We start from the raw sequence: 13,068 nt of genomic DNA on the forward strand, positions 1-13,068 counted from the left end.
CCCCTTTGCAACACAGCGTAATCTGGAGGATTCCTGATGACAGACGTGCATCTAATGTTTTGGTTTCCATTGTAAAAAAACACAAAGGAAAAGCTATGTAGCAAAACGCTTTGGCTTGCCATTTGTCAAAATGAATGCAAATCCCTCTGCTGCAGAGGGACCACCTCTGCAGTAAGCAAATAAATAAATATTCTTCCAGCGTACTGAGAAATCCCCCTGAAGTGAAACAGGAGGTTCCCAGAACTTCAGAAGTCAGGCATTGCCTCCCCAGGATTGTGACTGTAAGGAAAAGAGAAGTTTCAGTCCCTTTCAGCTACAGAATATGACTGACAAGGACGCAACAAGCAACAGTTTATTTGTAGAAAAATCCTTTAAAATTTTACTACATTGTAAGATTAAGGAAAAAATAGTATTAATATATGTACATACAATATATATAAACAAACACACATCGCACCATTGAAATTACATGCTTTTTAGAACAGAGAATGGGTCATATTCCCTCATATCAATTTTAAAGTTATCACTGCAAGAAACCTTGCTTCCTTTTTGTTTTTATCCCCATCAAAGTTTTCAAGTACAGGAGGTAAGTAATGCAGGATCTAATAGTAGAAAACCTTTGTTATACACAAATTACAACTGACAGCTATACAACATTATTCTGCAGTATCCAACACTTGTGTTTTTTGAACTCTATAATGGTATGAACTTTTACCTGAGGTGCGTGGAAACAATGAAGCATGATAATTGGCAAGTTTAAGAGATTTTCACATTATGATTTGACTGTAACTGAAGTTGATTAGGTATCACATGTCTATACCCATAGTACTGGCACAAGAATGCTCTGCGTGAGTCATCACCAATGTCTTAGAAGTGCAGTAAAAATTAAAAGGCAAGCACCACTTGCAATGATAAGCATGCAGACAATTTAAGTGAAACAGAGGTAGCATGTTCTTGTAACTCCAGCAGGGTCATTCAAATCAACTGCACCCTCCCTTCTGCAAAAGGCACTCCTTTTTCAGCTATAAACAACGTGGTTTTAAATTCAGTCAGGTTGACCACAAATGGTGGATTTCTCTCCTTACAAATATAAAAAAATGTTAAGCAGAGGACACGATGAAAACTAAAAAATATGGGTGTAAGAAATACACATTTCAGGTAATATGTGCTATTCCTCTCCCCCTACCTTTTATGGGGAGAATAGAAATATTTTAGAAAACAGTTGCAGTACATAATCCAAAAGTTAAAACTTTCCAGTTAAAATGGCAGTATCAAGCAGCACATTATGTATCAGGAATAATTTCAAAACACCAGAAGTACACCAGCCTTTTTAATAGATAAAGAGCAACAATTCACAGTTAGAAGTAGAAAGTTTATGCACAAAAAGGTGGTGCTAGAGAAAAGATAGAGATCCTTTGATGTAAAACCTCATAATGAAAGTGCACAGAAACTCTTCTACTGTATCTTTTATCCTTTCTGCAGTTTTAAAAGATGTCCATGAAGAACACCTACCTGCTCTTACCGTGACACTACAGAGCTAATTGAGTTGTAAGATGTGCCACTGTTGCAACTGGAAGCATAAGCCTCTTGACCATTAGCATCTAAATTTATTTTGAATACAGAAGATGCCTTCAGTAAAAAGTCTGCTGCATCTCTACGACCTAATTCCCTCAGCTTAGACATTAGGATACCTACAGTGCTCTCAGGAGCATTACTCCACTCCTGCAGAAGGGCATGGACTGGGCTTGAGAGAAAGTCATTTTGTGTTCCATTATTTGTATTGTACTTTGCAACAAGATCAGGGAGGCCCAGGTTCATGGCCAGAAGGCACCAGTCTTTGCCCATAGGATCAGGAGGATCCAAAAGTCGACTTAGTTTTCTCCTGGTAAGTAGATTCAGATCGGAAACATGAATGTCCATTCCTAGGCTTCCCTGGGAGTAGACATCAAGACACCCAAAACACAGTATACTGCTAAAGCTCTCTTTATATCCCCCCATAGTGTTAGTTAGTGATGTTTCCTTTTGACTCTGTGCACGGAAAAAGTCTCTAGGCTGGTAGACCATTACTGGTTCATGATGTTCCCTCAGCTGCTGAGGACTAAGATAGTATTTCCCGGTCAGAAGGCCTGGTAAGGTTGTGGCCATTAAGTTATCAATGGTGCTGCATACAGAATCCAGAAGTAAACAGCACTTGATCTTCTCTGTTTCCAGTCCTCTAACTTGAACCTCTATACCCTGACCATGGTTGACCAGCAGCACTAAAAGCTCAGCTCCGCGATTCATAATCTTTGATCCATTTACCCACAGACGTATATCAGCATCTACCTCTGTGCTTTGCTGATGAATCCACCTGCAGAGATTCACCTGAACTTTATGAAAAATTCCACAAGGAAATGGGGTAAGATGTTCCACAGGAACGATTCTAACACCACCATAAATCAGCACCTCATCTTCCTCATCTGTCCAAGACCTGTGGAGATTGTCAGTCTTTATGAGAGCAGGAATATCCACCATTGCTCCACTGCTAAGGTCCCTTGCACAAATATCCATGGCATCCAAAATCTGTACCAGTTCTTCCACATCACTATCTGTCACCAGACGTTGGATATCCTCTATAGTGTACCGACCTCTATAGTGATGGAGAGCTTTTGGGTTCTCCACTGACAGGATTTTTCCAAGGACATTTGAACAGAGCCAGCGAGGATCCAGAAGCACAACATCTTGGACAGTTTCACTCTGCATAATGTTAATCTGTTTATAAATATGAAAGTTACTATTTACATCTTGTGAAGTACCAGATGATACCCCACGTTCTCTCCTTCCTAACTTACTGTCCCAATCATTCAATTAACACTGCTGACAGGAGAAAAACAAACAGTGCATTTTAATTTCTTGCAAGTATTCAGAACAAAATGCATTATTCTTGATTTCCACTAGTAACCATTAGAAGCCATTAGAGTCCAATAGCTGTAAAGCCTAACCATGGCCTGCAAGCTATTTATGCAAAGGTGTTATCCCATGATTCAGTTTCTAATGGACACATAAATTTCTCATATGCAGTGAACACATTAGGCACTACGTCACTTAAGATGATAGCATACTTATCCTTTCTGGGTATTTTATATTCTTACAACTATATCAATAAACTGTAATTCTTCCTGTCTCAAAGAAATAATGTGGAATGAAATAGGAGCCACAAGACAATTACGATAACAAAAAACCTTATTAATCAGTCTCTACTCCTTATGATGTCTTAACAGGGAAAAGAAAAAAACAACAAACTACAGAGATTTGCTTAAATCTCATTAAGCAATATTCTACCAGAGCAGTACCTTGCTAATTAAGAGATGCAATTTAGATAAAACCACTTACTTCTCCTATGCTATGCAACTGCTGTGCAATATGCCGTAGGTCATCTTCACTTGCTAAGGGGTTAAGCTGTTCCTGCACATCATATACAAACTGCTGCAAGGACATCAGCTGGTTGGGTCCATTCATTTTTCTCCATGAAGGCAGTGTGGAGATTATTTTTTCACAAAGGTGAGTCATAGGTGGGCAAGTCTTAGAAAAGCACAGAAAACATCCATTTGTAATTCTACTCTGCTGAGAACAACAGTACTATTGTTGTCGGGGCTTTTTTTTTTTTTTGCTTTTTTTTTTTTAAAATAGAGGTTACGAGGTCTAATGCATTCTTGACATATATTCATGTCTAAAGAGTTCCCCTTGTGATGGATTCTTCCATCTGGCTTTCAGTTGCTGTAAGATCTACCTTATCTTAACAAAGTGAATTCCAGAAACAACTTTTTCGCTGAAGTAAGCAAACTTTCCAAATGCCACCATGATTACAAAGGGAATCCTGACACATAGAACAAAGTTTGGTTTATATAGTCTTGCCTGGTCAAATGTGCTGACCACCTGAAACAGTGACTTCAGAATGTATCAATTGTCTTCATGTGTCTAGAAGTTAATCGTTATTTCAGAAACTGTCTACATTTAATTAAAATCATTTAATGATTAAACATTTAATCTCATCAGTATCTGTACAGGAGCAATTTACTTCAACAGGTGAGGCACCAGATAAGAAGTAAAGATGGTACTTTTATCTATTGATTGTCTTGGACATCACTGATGACTTCATCCTACACTCTCAAGCCACAGCACACACTTCTTATGCAGCAAAGCCCTCCAGTTTTCAAATTAGTGTCCACAGCTATGATAAAGTTTTGTCGGAGAAGAAAAGCTCATTAAATCAAGAGACCATTGGGAATGTAAAATAGGCTGAATCTTGCATAAACCCAAACATTTTCCTCGACCTACAGAATGAAATCAGTAATACATTCACACTTAATTCATTTTTTTAAAAAATACCTATCAGAAGTAGCTGCAGAGAGTCTTGGTGTGTCATACAAGTAAGAGGGCCTCTGGTATGACGAAATTTAAATCTGTTTAGCACAGGCTACATAACAACTTGACTTGGTCACCCTCAGTATGGAAGTGTCTGTAGATTCATGGTGATAACACCAGACCATGGCTATTTTACCTTTAGTCTCATATACATACACCTACACATACATATAAAACTCTAAGCACATATTTTCAGTAAAAAAGTGCGGTAAAAAGTTAATGCATATACAGTTCACACATCTATATTGGAAATTATCTTTCTAACAGTTGACGAAACTGTTCTACTCTGGTGTTGGGTTTTTTTTTTTTTACAAAAAACGTATTTGCCTGAAATACATTCTGCTTCCCTGTAATACTATGCTGATAAAAAAAAAAAAGATTAAAAAAAAAACCCCAAAATGAAGGGCCAATGCTGGAATCCAACCACTGTCAATTCAAAATACGAATCTGTAACTTTGAACTGAAAATCTCAGATCATTTGCTTTCAAGAGAGATCATTCTGGTGACCTGTATAAAACACCTACAATTTTGAAAATGCTGACTGAATCTTTGATGTCAGGAGTTTGTTTATCATCAGGTCTGTCTTGCATGCTGCTAAAAAATTGGAACAGCACTCCTTTCTTTAAGTTTCATAACTTAAGTACTAGATTTACAGTAAATTATTACACAAGATTTTCACATTTTGGCTGGCCCAACCCAGACCATTAGACATTACTTACAGAAATTATCTGGCTTCTTATTTCTTGCAAGTGATTTCGGAGAAGCTTCATGTCTTTAGACCCAGATGCTCCAGCATCCAAGACAAATAACTTGTCTGAAATTTGCAGATCATTTCCAAATCTAAAAAAGAAAAAGCGAGCAATTATTTACTGAGTCCCAAATCCAGTTTTATTTTCTTAATCCAGTTGTACTTCAGTCTTAAATTACACAAGAGTTATTTTTCTTCGAGGAATGATGAAAAAGTTTAAGTACCGATTATGCCAAGATATTTTATAAGCACAGACAGTATAGCTGATCTCTATTTTTCTTGAAAAACATCAGAGATATTGAGAGAAAATTGTTGTATTTCCTAAGGAAGAAGGCTGACGATGCATAAGAAAATTAAAATTGCATCACAGGACTTGTAATTACAAAACCAGACATTTTACTAGAGAAGGGATAGTAGGAATTAATTCTTTTTAAGGTCTTTGTATTTGTTTTCTTTCTTCTTTAAATAGTTCAGTTGTCATTGCTATTGACACCAGCTCTCTTTTTCACTTCCTTTTGACTTTTCAACCTCACATACTTGTTTTCCTAGCTCTGGACTGATTTGCATTTAAAAGGATTCCAACACAAAATATTACACACAGGTGTTTTCTGTTCGTTTATTTCAATTAAGATACTGCCCTGCCACTATTGTGCTGGAATTCCTACATCTGTTTTTTGTACAGTCCAGACAAGTGTCTACGCTCACAGGTATGGATGGTTCCTTGTACTACATGTTTACCTACTTACGTGCTCACTTTGGATATAAATTATTTTTACTTTACATAATAGCATGCTTGTGAAAAATTCCCTATTTCCATCTACAATTAGCATGCTCTCCAAACATCTGCTGAAGATTTGCTGTGACTCCACAATGTCCAGTTCTTCACAAACTGTATAGGGAGTACCTCCAGGCCTGGTTTAAGTTTTTTTCCTACCCATCCTAAATCAATGCAGAGCAAAGGCTGGCTCTCCTATAAAGCTTCCTTTTTTGCACCCAGAGTTTGTAGCTGAGAACTGCACACTTTTCTGAGATTGGTGCAAAACCTGAGCACCATGATGTTAAGACTGATGGCTGATTTGGGCCTTTGGATGTATCTCAGTGTTTACAGGGTGAGACTTCCTAAGTCTCAACTTATTTTTGCACCACTGGGCTCCTTTTACCTCACTGAAGACAGTTGGCTCACTGTAATATTGGTAAATGTTTCAATTTTTGCACAATATAAGCTTCCTGAACATACTCAAAATATCATAATACCATGAAGCTTAAGCCACATAAAAACCTTTTATAAATTCCTATGCATTTTAGTATTTTTTTCTTTCCAATTGACATGTTTAAACACTACATATAAGAACACTCCCCACTTACCTGTTTCTGATTTCTTTCAACAATGACATATCTTTGTCATACCAAAACTCTCCTCCAACAGGCCGAGGCAGATTCACTATGTCAGCATGTGTGGCGACCAAAACAACATGCAGGGGACTTTTCAGCTTTCCACCAAATGCTAGAAGAGAAACAAGAGCACTCCCTCACTATGAGACATACCTACGGAGATGGCTGTCTTACTGAGCTGGGAAAGTAGCAATACATTTTACATTCTTCATACCAATCACTTTTGCAGTGGATTTCCCAACTCGAAGCATAGCCATACGGTGCTTACACCACTGGTGCTTTGGCTGTTATCTGCCTATAGGATTATCTATATAATGTCCAATTTGAATAGCTAGACTCTTTGAATAACATCAGATATGTTGGTACTACATGACACTATTGTTTTAACAAAAACATTAATCAATAACACTAATGATATATCTATTAACTACAAACTATGATAGTGTAGGGAAAAATAATTTAAAATAACAGCTTCTTGAAAGGGTTTCTCACAATCTTTGGATGGTCCTTAATACTACAGGTGCAGAGTAGAGGATTTAAGTAGAACACAAAATGTCTACAACATTCATACATTGGTACGAATGCTATTTTGCAGTACTTACACAAACAATGACCTCTCACTTAGGTGAGAGTTAAGTAGGAAAGCCTGGCAGAAACCATGGAAAAGAATGAGAAAGAAAGATACATACAAATGGCATGAATGAGATGACAGTACAGAACACAGCTTTCAATCTTTTCTCAAACTCATCTTCCAGAAAAGAGGAGACATCATTAGACTATTTTTTAAAAAGACAGTACATCCAATCCTGCTGTTTTAGTCTGAAAAAACTTCACATGGGAGAAATATACTTACATCACTGCTCAGTTTTCATCAACTAAGAGCTACAGAATCTTGTTCATTCATAAAAAAGCCACATTTTCCCAAATCTCTGTGTAACACTTTGAGATAAGTACTTTGTAATTGTACCTTTTTTTTTTTTTTGACAGCTGAAGGACTTGGACAAAATAACTGGAAAGTAATTCCAAAAGTTTAAGTTTTCTGCTAACATCAGTTCCTACATATTACTTGAGAGATTTGTAATAGTACAAATGCATGGGTACCCAAATTGAGCTGACCACTATAAACACTGATTTAAACAAAGAATCTAAATAATGCTGATAATTAGATCAGCAAGAAGAAACAATTAACTGAAATGCTAACTCGGTAAAACTAAATTTCCTTGCTAGACTGAGGAGCTGTGAAAAGCTTTCAGCAATTACAAATTAACTGTATTTTCAGCATTGATGCTTTTCTGCAGATTTCTGAGTTTTTACTTCCAGAAGTAATTTCATATAATTAGATCCAAATGCTCATTCTGTTAACCTTGTGATTTGATCTAAAATGGAAAATGAAAGACATGCAGATGCCTGAACTGAAAACTGAAGGTCTGCCTTGGCTCATCATTATTATCTGACTGAGATAATGCATACAGAATCGAGCAGAACACAAGGAGAGGGGAAACACTCTTTGCACTATGTAAGTATTTGATATGCTTGTCTGCTGAGTCGCTAGCAGCGTTACAAATGTCCATGAGTACTGAGTTAGATCCACTGGCTAGAATAACATTTTGGTTCATAGAACCAAGACACATGTCAGAGCTTGGTTCATCCATGAAACTGTCACAGTCTGCAGACCAAGGCTCAGCTACCAACACAAACAAGTTATATGGTATGTATATATATATATATACACCTAGACCTACAGACCTTTTAAGAGAAAAAAAAAAAAAGTTATTTAAGGTAATTTGTTTATCACCCAAGTAACCTTCAGTTTGTTAGAAAGCCTGAATATAAACCAAGTGAACTTAAGACCTGTGCAAAGTCTGAGAACATGTGAAGTGAAATTTACAACAAGTACCGATTTCTGTACGCTCTGATGCACCAAAAGTTTAAGAAATTTGAAGTCCAAATACAACTGTAGTTAAACATGTTAAAGTTGCATGTACTGAGAGGTAATGCCACTCTACAATGTCATTCTGTCCTGTTCTCACTGACAAGACTAATTTATGCTGGAAACACTGTTAATTGAGGCTAGATATAAGTAGAATTTAATCAATGCATCTAAAAATGGTTTTAAATGGTTCCAACCCTCTGAAACACTTTTCCACTCAGCTTATCTGACGTAAAACTTCATCTGCCATTTACAGATGTAAATCCCAGTGCCACAAGAGGCTGCACTGTACCTCATGACCCTTTTTAGTTGGACTATGTGGTGTGTACAACTCTTCAGGCTTGTCCAACAAATAAAATTCCCTTTCTCTAAGAAACTGTGTGTAAAGTTTGTTTGAATACATGGGGATGAAGACACATAACAGCACTCAACATGGAGGACGTACAAAGTTGCAGGGAAACACAAGAAGCTTTATCCTACAGTCCCCTAATATTTCATTAACAGGCATACCTATTGGCTCCTCAACTGGGACCAATGATTTCAGGAAACTGAGCCAAAAGGTCACTTGGTTTAACTGGATTTCATAAGGCTCCTCGAGACTAAAAAGCACTATGTGAATTGCAGTGGGATCATTTGCAGCAAAATAATCGTAACAGCAGAAATACACAGGATTCCCAGAGAATTCCCAGATGCTGAAATCACCAACTCCTGAAAAACAGACAGAGGAAGAGATCATACTTTGTCAGTAAGCACAAAACATCTTTCAGCCACGGAAAGACAAACAAAATTGTTAATCTAATTTAAACTTTCACAAAGAAAAACCGTATGCATGTGAAAAAGCAAGACTGCAAATGCAATCATGAACAAAGGGAATGGGTTTCAGTCACTCAGAAGCTGAGAAGTTGGGTCTTCACAATCTCTTCCTCTCTCACATTCACTTCTCTAGGACATTCAGCTGGATGCCACATGGAAGCACCTGTGTGTTAAAACACATGCAGCCTTACATATTAAATTGGCCTTTGCCTTGCACAACTGCAACGATCTTGTAATGCCGTTGAAAAACTAGAATAAAGGCTCCTATTCTTTTCCTGCTCACCCCAAAAAGCTCAACATTTTAATTAATTTTTCTTCTTAACATGCCACTGCTGGTATTAAAAAGAGCCAAAGGACATTCTCAAAGAAGCCACTTTGCTTTACAGAATTGGACTATTCACATCATGTTGATAAATTGGGACTGAAGAATCACCATGTTAAGGATCCCAACAGCACTGTGCTTCTTTTTGCCACCTCCTTTAGCTTCAGGTGAAAAAAGTATTAGTGTGTTGCACTGTATGGCACTTCCCAGACACACCATCTGATTAGGGTGAAGTCTGCAGCAGTTGTACTACCTCTATTTAAATAAATGCTGATTAAGATGCACCTTAAACTTCTGGAAGAAAAGAAGCCAGAAACCTCAAGTCTACTGTTATGAGTACAGTTATTCAGAGTTCACCCATGTGCACACTTCCATCCTATATCAAGGCAGCACAGAGAAAGAAAAGAAACCCCTTCTGACGGTCTGTTGCATAATTCTGTTTCACTGCAGACTCTGACTTGGTTTCAAATGACACTGAAAGAGGAAGTTAGACTGGACAAAGAATAAGCTTTAGCTACATGGCAAACTCTTCAGCCTGTAGGACAAACGTTTTGTCACTGCATATGTTAGTCTGCATATACTCGATTCATAAATAGGTTTCTCTCTCCACAGTAAAATCTTGATTAATCCTAACTCAGCCTCAAAACTGCAGCTGCTAAGGCATGCAAAACATTTTCCTTATGAAGAAGAGATACTACTGGGAGAGATTATACCACCTCCATAATGATTAGTATGGCTGGTGGTGTACAAGCACCATTTGTATCGTCTTCACAGTGAAAAGCCATATATATACTTATGACAACTTCTCTGACTGACTTCTCTTACTGCTAATCGATTTCAATTGCAGAGCAGTTAGCTTCCTTTCAAAAAAAATGAAATCAGAAGCTCTACTCACCATGTTTGGTGAGCTCCGGGGCTCACCAAACATGCTCCAGCCCTGTCACGGGGTGAGAAAGGTAGGTCCTTCATACAGCTGGGAACGACTTATATGGTAAGGACACTTGGGTCTACAGGACCAGATTAAATCTGATAAAATCTCCAAAGGACATACAGTACAGGCGAAGGAGCCTTCCAGTTTGCCAACCCACTCCTATTATGCCAAATCCCTAGTGATTACTATCTGTATTACAGGTACAGAACTTCATGCAGATTTACTTTCTGCTTAAAAAACTAAACCCCACCAGTGTTGGATTCTCAACCACAGTCACTACCATACCAAATCAGATTTTTTTTTTTTTTTTCATTTTTATTAAAAAACCCAAGCAATATGGCATTAACTGTCCCGCAGCATTAAGGCATACCAGCCCAGGGCTCTGCTTACCATGCAAGTAGGCATTTTGAATGTCAATGGCCTTGGTGGACTGGTCATCAGCAGAGAAGTGAGAGTGATGAGCAGGTGAAACGAAAGCTTCTAACACCCCTTTGGTCAGGCCTGGCTCAAACATCATACTACGGCTTCTCACACTGACATTCTCACAACCAGGATAAAGATTCGTAATGCTTACTGAAACTGGGTCAGGGAAAGGAAAATGAGATTACAAACCATGTGAAAATCACAACCAGATCACTTCAAAATAGGTATGCAAGGCATAAAAGCTGAATAAAAACCCCAAACTGCTCTTCAAAGAAAGGAGATGACTACTAAGCTGTGAGCATACACAACTACATCCTTATTCTGAATGATGAAAAGGAAAGTATTACAATGATCCCATATAGCATGTATGGCCCTTTAGCAGATACACCGCTGGGTGGGAAGCATAGAAAAAACTTGATTGATTTGGGAATGAAAGGTATCAATAGTTGAAGTTCTTCTATGTTGCAAAGATATACGGCTTTTTTAGCTAAGGCCTGCAATTTCATAGCATGGTCTATTTTTATTAGCATGGAAATGCTACATATTTATATAGTTGATTCCTGTAAGTAAGGATAAAAATACCACTGTATAACAACTGTTTCTGCAGAGATGAGGGAGGAAAGCAGGCCCTTAACCAAAATTATTTTACTAATAAGCAATTTGTTTAGTTCATGCTTAATTCAGATTCCCTATGAGTAAGTGACAAACGAAAGGGCTTCTTAATTTACTTGCACCATCTAGTGGAGAAACTAAAGATTTATTTCCTCCACTAGATGCTGAATTCAAATACTTGGGTTTTAACATAGAAAGAAACTACCTGTCAGCTGTAAAACTATACTTTCATGTTTGATCTTCTAGTGTAATATTTACGTTTTTAGGCTCTTGTAAATAAATACATGGTGAATTCACACACTTATTTTTACAGAATTTAAACAAACTTAAGCACATGATCAAGTATAGACCAAATCCTGCTGGCTTAGATGTTTATCTGATGATGTCACTCAACCCATAACATTATTTACATGTTATATAATTATTTTCATCCAAAAAGTACAGATACTTAAACAAGCAAAACCCAAAACTCCAAACATCAAAACAATGCAATAGTAGCTTTGTTTGCATAGAACTGCACAAGTTTCAAGTATGCGTAGCACTGCACAACTTTCTGGCTTTATATCTAGGTAAGCTATTTTCAAGTGCATGCTTCAAATTCACCATTATTTCTATAATGATTTGCCAATGTGACTGGCAGTCTTGTTTGATTTTATGATGGTGTGAGCACATAACACCTATCCTCTGGTTCTGGTATCAACCAACACAAAAAAATCTGTCTTCGGTCAAAAACTTCCTACACTGCCTCCAGGAACTGATATTCCTTGAGTGATTTATCTCCCCTTGTATGACACAGTAAATTACGATAAATAAATCAGGAACTTCTGACTGATTCATTTCATCAATTTTTTTATTCTGTTGTCGCAGATGTGAGCCCCTTGTGTTAAGTAAACAGTAAATGCAATAACAATCTCTGTGCCGAATAACTTGTCTTGTTAAGTCATTCTGTGAGTACCTTATAGCTTCCTCAGGTGACTAGAGAGAAAGTAGAGATGAAATCTACTACTAGCACTGTTCTAACATTACTTAAAATGATAAATGAAACTAAACTTGCAAGTATTATCCAAAGGCTTTTAAAGAAAAAGGCAACCCTTACCCCATCTAAAACTTATGTAGTAAGACTACTTCTAAACAGCAATTTAAACTTGAGATTCTCAAAGTGCCTGCTTAGCTTGTATACATTGAGCAGCCTCTCAGTGTTAGAAAAGGGACCTGGACGAATAGTTCACTATTCTTTCCACTGTCCTGCCACAACTGTGTGTTCTTCCAAAGCCGGGCACATGCTGAAGTGTAAACCTAGCTAGTTCCTCCACATCCTGCAGCTCTTTCCACTTCATACAGGCCAACTGGTGCTACATGGGCAAAGTTTCCCTATTATTTGCACACATTTACTTCAGTTCAGAAAACCTCAATTTTCACCTTGTTTGGAGACAATTTTAGACACCTCTAACTGGGCTAATCCACTCCTGTACCTTAAGGAAAAGCACTCCAAG

At 37.5% G+C, this 13,068-nt stretch overlaps 1 protein-coding gene across 2 annotated transcripts in view; it reads right to left on the bottom strand.

Moving 5' to 3' along the window:
• Nucleotides 1–337: 337 nt before the first annotated feature.
• The window catches only part of DAPK1 (death associated protein kinase 1), a 92,811-nt gene continuing 80,080 nt past the window's right edge, over nucleotides 338–13,068 (bottom strand). For both annotated transcript variants that reach the window (XM_052778286.1, XM_052778285.1), the window contains 6 exons: nucleotides 10,931–11,119; nucleotides 8,985–9,182; nucleotides 6,518–6,656; nucleotides 5,124–5,244; nucleotides 3,373–3,561; nucleotides 338–2,751 (listed from right to left, as the gene is read on the bottom strand). In XM_052778286.1, coding sequence (XP_052634246.1) covers nucleotides 1,519–2,751; nucleotides 3,373–3,561; nucleotides 5,124–5,244; nucleotides 6,518–6,656; nucleotides 8,985–9,182; nucleotides 10,931–11,119 — 2,069 coding nt within the window. In that variant the 3' untranslated portion in view covers nucleotides 338–1,518. The remainder of the gene's footprint in view (nucleotides 2,752–3,372; nucleotides 3,562–5,123; nucleotides 5,245–6,517; nucleotides 6,657–8,984; nucleotides 9,183–10,930; nucleotides 11,120–13,068) is intronic.

This window comes from Harpia harpyja, chromosome Z (assembly GCF_026419915.1).
Source record: "Harpia harpyja isolate bHarHar1 chromosome Z, bHarHar1 primary haplotype, whole genome shotgun sequence".
Taxonomy (NCBI): domain Eukaryota; kingdom Metazoa; phylum Chordata; class Aves; order Accipitriformes; family Accipitridae; genus Harpia; species Harpia harpyja.